Raw genomic sequence first — 9,517 nt, 5'->3', positions numbered from 1 at the left:
CATATGTGGTCGGGCGGTGAGGAGCAGAAGAGGATCTGCGCCGAAAGAATTTTACTCGCGTTGTCTCGAGGTTCTCGAGGTGGATATCCTTTGGCCGCGTTGGGTAGCGAGGATTGGTGTGACGCGATCCACGCAGGCGTGTTTTCTGACGGCCGACCGTCAGTGCACGGAGTTGCCCCTTCTCCGACTGCCCCGGCTAGTTCCCGAGGTCGTCGGGTGTGACCCCTTCGTCCCCCGAGACCTAGCGCGGGTGGGTTGGAGTGGGCTCGCCCCGTTCCTCCCCATCGGGCCGCGTGAGCGGCCTCGCCTCGCAGATTCGTTTTCGCGCCTGGGTCAGGCGCGCGGGGCATCCCCCGGGTCGCTCGACCAGCGATCCGAAGAGTGGCCGCTATGTGAGGGAAAGAGCGGGGCCCTCGACGCCTCAGTCCGGCCCTCCGAGGGGGGAAGGGAAGTGCGGGGTCCCCACGGGCGCCTCAGTTCGGCCCTCCCGAGGGGGGGAGGGGAGCAAGGGGGTGGGGGGATCGGGGTGGTGGGGAGGGGTCTCGGGTTTCATGTGGCTAAGACGTGCCCTTTCGGGGAGGGTATGGGCAGGGATCGCTATCGAGGAGTGGTCTTCCCGACCGCGGCCCCCGCCCTTCCCCTCCTCCCTCGAGGCAGCGAGTAGGCAGCGAGAGGAGGTCTCGAGCGCCTATATGAAGGTATGTGAGATGGTGATGGGAATGGGTGGTCGGGCGGGCGGGCGGGCGGGCGGGCGGGCGGGCGGGCGGGCAAGCAAGCGGGGAGCGGCGGGCGGGCGGGGCGGAGCGGGCGGGCAGGGTTATCGGGGGAATCGTGTCCACAATCAGCGGCAGCGGAGCAGCAGCCGCAGCAGCAGCTGCTGCAGCAGCAAGCAGCAGCCAGATTGCTGCCGTTGTCTGCGCCGCGATCCGCCGCCGCGCCGCCGCGCCGCCGCCGCCTGCGCTCGCCGCCGCCTCGTAGACGACTCCTCTCGCGCTCGGAGAGCCGCGCAGCGGGCCGCGAGGTTGTGGTCAGAGAGCTCGTCGACGACACGATTCACGCTAATACCAACTGGCTGTCCACTTGTGCTTTTGAATGAGTGGGCTGCACGGCTGTCTGTTTACAGGCGCCGTCCGCCCGCGCGCGCGCCGACCCAACTCCGAGCACGCTCGCTCGCCGCTGGGCGGCGCGCGTCCACACTGCGTCGGCAAAACGCGACGCAGGAGCTCGCTCGCTGCTGCTGCGGCGGCGGCAGCGACGGCGACTGCCAGCTGCCGGCTCCCGGCCGCCGGCTGCCGGCTGCCGGCGGCCGGCTGCTGCCGGCTGACGGCTGACGGTGACGGCTGCGGCGAACGGCGACGGCTCGGTTCGCGTTCGCGCTCCGCGAGGGTGCGACTGAGCCTGCCGCGCTCGATCTGGGAGCCACTCGGCGCCAGGTCGAACGGCGGTCGGCTCGGCCACTGCGGGGCGACGCATGATAGAGCATGCTGGGCGCCGCATCATGTACTACAGTGGGTTGCGGGCATTAAGAAAACAGGATTCCGCGGCACGCCGCCGTTTCTACGCCTTTCCACAGCCCTCATCCACCCCACGCCGTGGTTTCTTAGCTCCGGCCGGGGCACTCAAGCTAAACTCAAGCCAGAGCGCCGGCCCGAAAGATTTTTAGGTAAGAGGTAACTTGGTAAGCTGCGGTCCGCCCGCGAGGGCGATGCCAGAGTCTGCCGCCGAGTCGGCTCTCTGTCTGGATGACGGGAAGACGCACACACGCCTCCGTTCACTCCAGAACACCGCAGACTTGGAAAGTGACAAGTGCGCACGCCGCAGGCGAAGAGAAATTTTGAGCTGGGCCTCCCGTCCACACTCGCGTCTGGCCTTTTCTCGGGGCCGCGCCTGCGGCGCGCCGTGGTTTCTTATATTTTTTTGCGGAAATCGCTTGGTAGGGAGGTTTCTTAATGCCCGGGGAACCTTAATGGGACGCTTTCTTAATGCCCGCAACCCACTGTACCGCTCCACGCCAAGGCGCGGGGCGGCAGTGCTCATCGGCGCTCGCGGCGCTTCGGTGCTCGGGCGCGCTCACCAAGAAAAGAAAGAAAAAAGGTTTGGAGCCTAAAAGAACAACCAAGGGAGGGATGGGAGAACGGCACGCCGCCACCACACAGGGATTTTAAGGAGAGGGGTGTGATGCGCTAGCCGTCGCCCGCCCTGTCTGCTGCGACTCACAGCTAGTTGTTTTCTTTAAGTGTTTTGGGTTCGTGGATCTTTCCCGCCCAGAGCGACTGCATTCTACATGTCCACGCCCCTCTCCGCCTACGAGATCGAGCGGCTTAAAAACATCGAGCGCAACCAGGCTGTCCTCGCTCAGCTCGGCCTCGAGGCGCTCGCGCCTCCAAAGCCCACCGTCGTCCGCAAGCCAAAGGTGCAGCGCCCGCCGACAGAGCCGAGCCGGAAGAGCGGCCGCATCGCTGCGTTGCCCGCCCCCTCGGTCTTCATAGACGCTGAGCATTCCAACGGCAAGGTCGTGCTGGGTGGTGTGGACGCAAAGGCCGCAAAGGCGGCCGCCGAGAAAGCGGAGGAGGAGGCTGCGTCGGCCGCGGCTCCGCTGGACGAGGACCCGGCCCCGGCATCGGAGGCGGAGCTCTTCCCAAACGAGGCGCTCGTGTACGGCCTCTTGCGCGACGAGAAGAACAGGATCGCCCGCGAGAACGATTGCGCCGCCTACCACGTCGCGCAGAACCGCGCTCTCATGGCGATGGTGCGGTGCGTGCCTCGCTCAGTCGAGGCGCTGCTCAGCTGCTGGGGTTGGGGCGAGGCAAAGGCGAGATCTCACGGCGCGCGCCTCCTCGCGACGCTGGAGCCGCACGCCGCGGCTCTTCGGGAGGCCAGGCGCGGGAGGGCGGCGGACAGGCAGGAGGCTGCGGGGGCGACGGAGGCTGCAGGGGAGGCTGCAGGGGCCGAGGGCGAGGAGGAGGTGCTCGAGGTTGAGGACGACCTCCCCAAGACGCGCGACGATCTGCGGCCGCAGGAGCTGCCGGCCTACGAGGCGATGCTCGCGTGGAAGCGCGCCCGCGCAAAGGAGCTCGGATACAACGACCCTTGCGTCATCTGCCACACTCGCACTCTCTGCGAGCTGGCGCGGCTCGCTTCCTCTGGCCCTCTAACCTCGCCCTTGACCTCCGGCATCACCTCGCATCCTCCCGCCCCTCCCGCCCCTCCCCCGCCTATCCGCGCCCAGGTGCGCCTCCTCCCGGCCACGCCCGCCGCGCTCAACGCAGTGTGGGGCATCGGCGCGAAGCGCATCGCCCAGCACGGCGACCTCATGCTGTCCTCCCTCCTCCCCTTCCGTGCGGACCTCCTCGCCACCCGCCCCGCCGCCAAGCGTGCCGCCAAGCGAGCCAACGCCGCCGAGACGGACGCGCAGCCCCGCCGCAAGCCGCGCGCCGCCGGCGGCAGCGGCACTGGCGGCGGCGGCGGCGGAGGCGGAGGCGGAGGCGGCGCGGGGCTGTCGGACGCGGGGCTGCTACCGGGCGAGTGGCGGGACGAGGTTGGGGAGGAGCTCGCCTCGGAGGCCTGGCGTGCGCAGGCGGAGGCGCTCGGCCTTCCCAACGGCGATTGGGCGAGCCGCCGGGCGCGGTGCGCGCGCGTGCTCGGATGCGAGGCGTGCGCGCGCTTCGTGGCGGCCGGGCGGCCCATGGACTACGCGCCGATGAGTCAACGGATGCTGAACGTGCTCGCATCGCCCGGCGCGTACGGCTCGCACGCGGCGGCCGCCGCAGCGGGCTGGCGCTGGCACGCGTCGCCCAACCACGGGCAGGGGTCGCACGCGCATCAATGGTGGCCGCCGCAGCAGCTCGTGCCGGAGGGGGCCAAGCTGCCGCTGGGCACCTACGCCGCCCTAGCACTGATCGAGCGGGTTGACCTTAGAGGCTGAAGTCCGGCGCATGGCTTCGGGCTTTGCCGTGCCAGGCTCTGCGAGGCGGGCGTCCTGCCGAACACGATAAAATCAGCGCAAGAAGACCCCTTGCGCGAGCCTCGCGGGCGCGGCTGACACACGGGCGCGAGCTAGGGCGCGAGGGCAGGCGGGACAGGGGGAAAGGTGCAGGTACAACAAGTCGCCTTGCGATTGGGTTTGCACAGCATCTTGCGTTAACAAAAACAAGACCGAGTGCGAGAGAGACCAACCTCGCGCAAAGAAGAGAGAGGGTTAGAGGGTCAAGAAGTCGCTCAAAACACCCCATGCGCTGCACAAAACACTGGGGTATCGTGGGAGCGGCGGCTCTGGCGCGCACGCGCGCCTGTGCCCCCGACCGCCCGACCGAGGTGCGAGAACAGTGTCTGACACAGCACAGTACAAACTCCGGGACCAGCTGTACACGCGTGTGCTCGCCCACGACCCGACCCAACTACCGGCCGCCGCGACCGTTTCCACACCCCTGGCCCTGCAGAGGGCGGAACACACGTGCACTTGAACAACGGAGCTCGGAGGACTTACTCGACTGCATACAGCGCCATGCGGTACGGCCCTCCCAGAGGCTCGGCCCCAAGCCCAGCCACCTCGTCCTCGCATTCGGCGTCGTGCGCATAGTCGAGGTGCGCGGGAGGCGCCGCCAGCGGCAGGCACTGCGCCTCTCCTGGCGCCTTGAAGCCGCCGGGGTACTCCATTCCGAAGCTGCTCCACCCCCGCGACTCGTACAGCCTGTGGCCGCCGATCATCACGCAGCGGCGGGAGGAGAGCCCGCTCAGCCGCATCGACGAGGAGCTATTCAAGGGCAACACCACGGATGCCCCCCAGCCCGCCTACTTCAACAGCCCGCGCCCTACCAGCGCACCGATTCCGCCAGAGTACGTCTGTGCGGGAGATGGCGTCTGCCGGCCCGCGTCGGCTCATATCCTGTGGGAGCACTTGCACGTCGCAAAGACGGGCGGGACCTCGCTCTCGTTTGCGCTGACAAACATGCTTTGCGGCCCCACTATGGGCGCCATGCCGGAGGGCCTTGAGCCGTGGGAATTGCGAGGGACCCGCGCTTGCGTCAACACGATGCTGGACACGGAGCTCTCGTGGCCGGTCGTGGCCGAGATTGAAGGCATGAAGCGAGAGGAGCACGCGGGGCTAGATGCCATTGCGCTGCGCGGTGCCAACATGCAGAAGGCGCTCACGCCGTGGCATATATCCCCGGAGCCGAAAATCGTCTTTGTGACGGCGCTGAGGGACGGCAAGTCGCGTGCGATGTCTCACTGGGCGCACTGCACGCTGCAGCCACCGGTCGTCGTGAATGACGGAAGCCGGCGCTGCACACTCGGCATGATTCCGATGCCCGAGACGCCACGATGGGACGACGAGTCGCTGCTCCTCTTCCTCGAGCGCGATTCGCAGGCGATGCGCAGGTCCGGCAGGCCCAAGCAGGGCCTGCGGGTTAACAACGCGCTGGTCGGGGCCCTGTCGTCCCTGCCGCACCCGGACGTGATGCTCAACCCTGCGCACCTCGAGCTAGCCAAGCAGGCGCTGCTGTCCTCGAGGTACGAGCTCTCCGACGGGCGGCAGCTGCAAGGCTTCTCCTGGGTCGTCGGCTTCACCGAGTGCCTCGACGATATGTACGTCCATCTCGCTCGCCGGATGGGCGTGCCGGACCACTTGGCGGAGGAGACGGCGGGCGTACGCTACGAGAAGCGGTTCTCAGAGCACGACGCGGACGTCACAGGGCGGCGGCGGCAACTGCTTCTCGACAGTGACCCCGCGGAGCGGTTGCTGCGGAGACTAACGGACTCGGCGGGGCTGACGCAAGGCTCAAAAATGGCGGCGCTGAAGAACGGCCTCGACAACTCGCTGTGGTTGTGGGCGCACATGATGGCCGGGAAGCAGCGAGGCGAGGTCTTGCGACGCTTCGACGGCGAGGCATCCTTTGTGGGCTGCAGTTGAGACAGCTGAGGTACGGCTCTATCGTCACGTGGGGGGTGTGTGCGCGGGGGGGGGGCATTAAACGAGAGGGCGGCAAAGGCGCCGCCCACGCCACGCTGTGCCCCTACTGCGGCAACGTGAGAGGTGAGACTACCCCTCTACCCGACTACCCCCCAGCAGCAGAGATGTCAGATTCAGTTTCGCCTCTCTCACGTGCGGCCCCGGGCGAGCTTTTCACGCGGCCCACCCGCCGCCGCCGCGCTGCCCGCACGGCAACCTGCGCATTGCGCGTGCGTGGGTCTGGCGGGCCGCGCGCGTGTGTATTGTGTAAATATGTTGTGTGTTGTATCGAAAGCAACGACTCAGATTAGCTCTAACTCAGAGAACAGTTTTGGTATGCAGATGAGATCTCATCGTCTCACTGTGGATGAGCACACATTGTTTGTGGGAGGAAAGAGAGATGGGGCCGCGTGGGCATCACTCCAGACACTTTGCGGCGACCAGCTGCAGCTCTGTCGGGTGCTCGCCGTTGATCTTGGCGGCGACGCTTCTCTCGAGCGCCGAGACGACCGGCGCGAGACAGGCGGGGCGCGCCTTGGCGAGACGGGCCCACGGCGGGCCGATGAGGGCGGCGAGGATTAGGGCGGCGACGGAGGCAGGCGCCTGCGCGCCCGCGGCGCCCTCGCGCGAGCAAGTTGCGACGAGGGAGAGGAGCCGCGCCTCGGCTCCTTGAGGGAGGGAGCCGGCCCGCACCAGCCGCGCGACGCCGAGCGCAGCGCACAGCTCGGTGGGCGTCGCTGCCCTCGGATCGGCAGCCGTGCCCGCACCAGCGTTTGTGGCGGCGGTGTCGGTGCCGATGGAGGGCTCCTCGCACGCCAACCTGCCCATCTCTCCCTCGCACGCCAACCTGCCCATCTCTCCCTCGCACGGCGGGTCCGCGTCCGCGGCCTCCGCTCCCGCGCCGCAACCCTCCTGTCCTCCCGCGTACTCTGCCTCCAGGGCCTCCAGGGCCTCCCCGCCCCCCTCCCCGCCCCCCTCCCCGCCCCCCTCCCCGACCCCCTCCCCGACCCCCTCCCCGACCCCCTCCCCGATGTACAGGTGGACAAACGACTTGAGCGCGGCACGGCGCTGCGCCCCACCTCCCCCGGCAGCGGCCTCCTCGAGGGCAGAGCCGCCGGCCGAGCCGCCGCGCTGCGCCTCCTCGAGGGCGGCAGCTTGAGCCTCGGCCGCTGCGACAGCCGCCTCGAGCGCCCCCTCCCCCGCCGCCTCCTCCCTCACCGCCGCCTCCTCCTCCGACGCCTCCGCCCTCTTCGCACCCGCCCTCCCCTCCGCGTGCAGCACCGCCCGCTCGAGGGTGGAGAGCATGTGGTCGAAGACAACGGCCGGCGCCGGCCCGCTGCCCACGTCCAGAAGCGCGACTGGAGTCAGAGAGGTGAGTGCCGCCAGCCGGCAAAGTGGCGGCACAGCAGAGCGGTGGATGGCGCAGAGGTTCTCGGCGACGGCGCGCAGCTGCTTGGCGCGGTGCGCGCCAGTCTGCGGCAGAGCCTGTGCCCAGCGCGGCATCAGCGTGCACAGCGCCGCCAGCTCCAGCGCCTGCCCGCCGTCCTCGACCGACTCGGCGACGCGCCGCTCGAGGGAATGGCGTAGAGCGTGGAGCGCGCCCTCGCCCGTGTCTGCAAGGCAGAGAGGGAGGCCTCGCAAGGAGGCGAGCAGCTCGCAGAGGTCCGTCTCGCTGGCCGACGCCAGGGGCATGGCCCGGCCAGCGAAGCTGAGCGCAGAAAGCACCTCCGGGAGCGGAGCCTCGAGCACCCGCGCCAACGATGCGAGCTCGCCAATCGCAGAGAGGAGGCTCATCTCGCCGCGCAGCGCGGCGGCGACGGCGGCGCGGGCGGCGGTGTCGAACTCGCTCTGCATTAGAGGCGGCAGCCCGCTCGGGGCCGAGCCCAGAAGGTCGTTACTGCAACGCCGCCCGGCAACGCCGGGGGCGCGAAGTCATCGATTTCTTTTTCCTTGTAGAGGAAGCCAAGGTTGCATGTTATATGTCCACCCGCCGCTCGCGCCGCCTCGCCTCCTCCTCCACCGCCGCCCCCTCGCCGGACGCGCCGCCGCCCGCCCGCCTCCTCGACCTCCCCAGGGAGCTCCTCGAGCGCGTCCTCTCTCGCTTCGACAGCCCCATCGACATCGCTCGCGTCGCGGCCGTCTCGCTGCTCTTCCACGCCTCGCTTGCGGAGGAGGCCATCCGCTTGTGGGCGCAAGGGCGCGGCTTCGAGCTGCCGCCGCAGCCGGAGGGCGAGGGCTGCGCCGTGCGCTGGCTGTGCTTTGCCGCGCTCTTGCGCGAGTCCAACGCGCCGGCAAGGGCTGCGGGAAGCGCTCGGCACAGCCTCTTCATCGACGGCGAGGGGCGGCTGTCGTCGTGTGGGAAGGCCGAGGACTGGACGCCAGGGCTCCTCGGCCACGGCGAGGGCGTGACCCGGCTCAACACGCTGACCCGCCTCCCGTCGACGCTGGGTGACGAGTGCGCCGTGAGTGTGTCGGCTGGAGGCGGCCACAGCCTCGCCTTCACCGCCGACGGCGCTGTCTGGAGCTGGGGCCATGGAAGCTTTGGCAGGCTGGGCCACGGCGACGAGCAGGGCCAGCTGCTGCCGAGGAAGGTCGAGGCCTTTGCTGGGCGGCGCGTCGTCGCTGTCTCGGCTGGAGCGCACGACAGCTTCGCCATCACCGCCGACGGCGCTGTCTGGAGCTGGGGCGATGGCGAGGATGGCAAGCTGGGCCACGTGACCAGCAGAACCAGCTGCTGCCGAAGAAGATTGAGGCCTTGACTGCCCGGCGCGTCGTCGCCGTGTCGGCTGGAGCGCACGACAGCTTCGCCATCACCGCCGACCCGCGCAGGCGTGGGGGCTGGGGCAGTGAGCGAAGGGGGAGCAGAGCAGGTTGTCAATGAGCCTGTCCTGGGTGGGTGGGCGGGGGGGGGCTCGCCGTCCTCGCATGAATCTCGCGAAGGCAGCTCCAGATGCAAAGCCACAAAGGGTGTGGCGTTTTGCACATGGGGGCCAATGGGAAGGGCGAACACCACGTACGACGTAGCGCTGTGCGGGAAGGGGGGCGTCGAGATGATCAATTTGATAAAAAAACACCCACACGAGCGCGAGGGCGGCATTGCACTCGCGACTTGGCAAGCTTTGGGGGGTCTTGCCGGTGCGGCCGGTGCGCCGGTGCGTGCACCGGTGGCGCAGCAGCAGCGAGCCACGGCAGCCTCAGGCCAACAGCCGGCCAGCCTCCGCGCAGAAGGCCTGCGCAAAGGCTTCGTCGGAGAAGCGGGTCGCCACCGACTCGCGCGCCGCGGCCGCCATGGCGGCGCGGCGCTGCGCGGCGCGCGGCGCGAGCGTCAGCTGCGCGAGGGCCTCGGTGTACTCGCGTTCTGTCGCCGCGAGCAGCCCAACCTTGCCGCGGGGAGGGGGGGTTCCTGTTGGGCTGGCTGCGGGGCGGCCCCTTCCTTCTCCGCCCCTCTCCGGCTGCATCTGGGGCTGCATCGGGGGCTGCATCTGGGCTGCATCTCGGGGGCACATCTCCGGGTATCACGGCTTGAATCTCCGGCTACGGCTCGGGAACCCTTTCCCCGCGGGCTTT

The 9,517-nt window shown here is 69.0% G+C and overlaps 1 protein-coding gene across 1 annotated transcript; it reads right to left on the bottom strand.

Moving 5' to 3' along the window:
* Positions 1 to 6,367: 6,367 nt before the first annotated feature.
* Positions 6,368 to 7,804, bottom strand: EMIHUDRAFT_111870 (hypothetical protein; the record flags this gene model as incomplete). The annotated part of the gene is made up of 1 exon (XM_005785827.1): positions 6,368 to 7,804. One exon carries the CDS (start codon positions 7,802 to 7,804, stop codon positions 6,368 to 6,370), a length of 1,437 nt encoding a protein of 478 aa, XP_005785884.1.
* Positions 7,805 to 9,517: the final 1,713 nt, after the last annotated feature.

The sequence above is a fragment of the Emiliania huxleyi genome (genome assembly GCF_000372725.1).
Source record: "Emiliania huxleyi CCMP1516 chromosome Unknown EMIHUscaffold_158, whole genome shotgun sequence".
Classification (NCBI taxonomy): Eukaryota; Haptophyta; order Isochrysidales; family Noelaerhabdaceae; genus Emiliania; species Emiliania huxleyi.
This window is presented reverse-complemented; position numbering and strand designations above follow the sequence as displayed.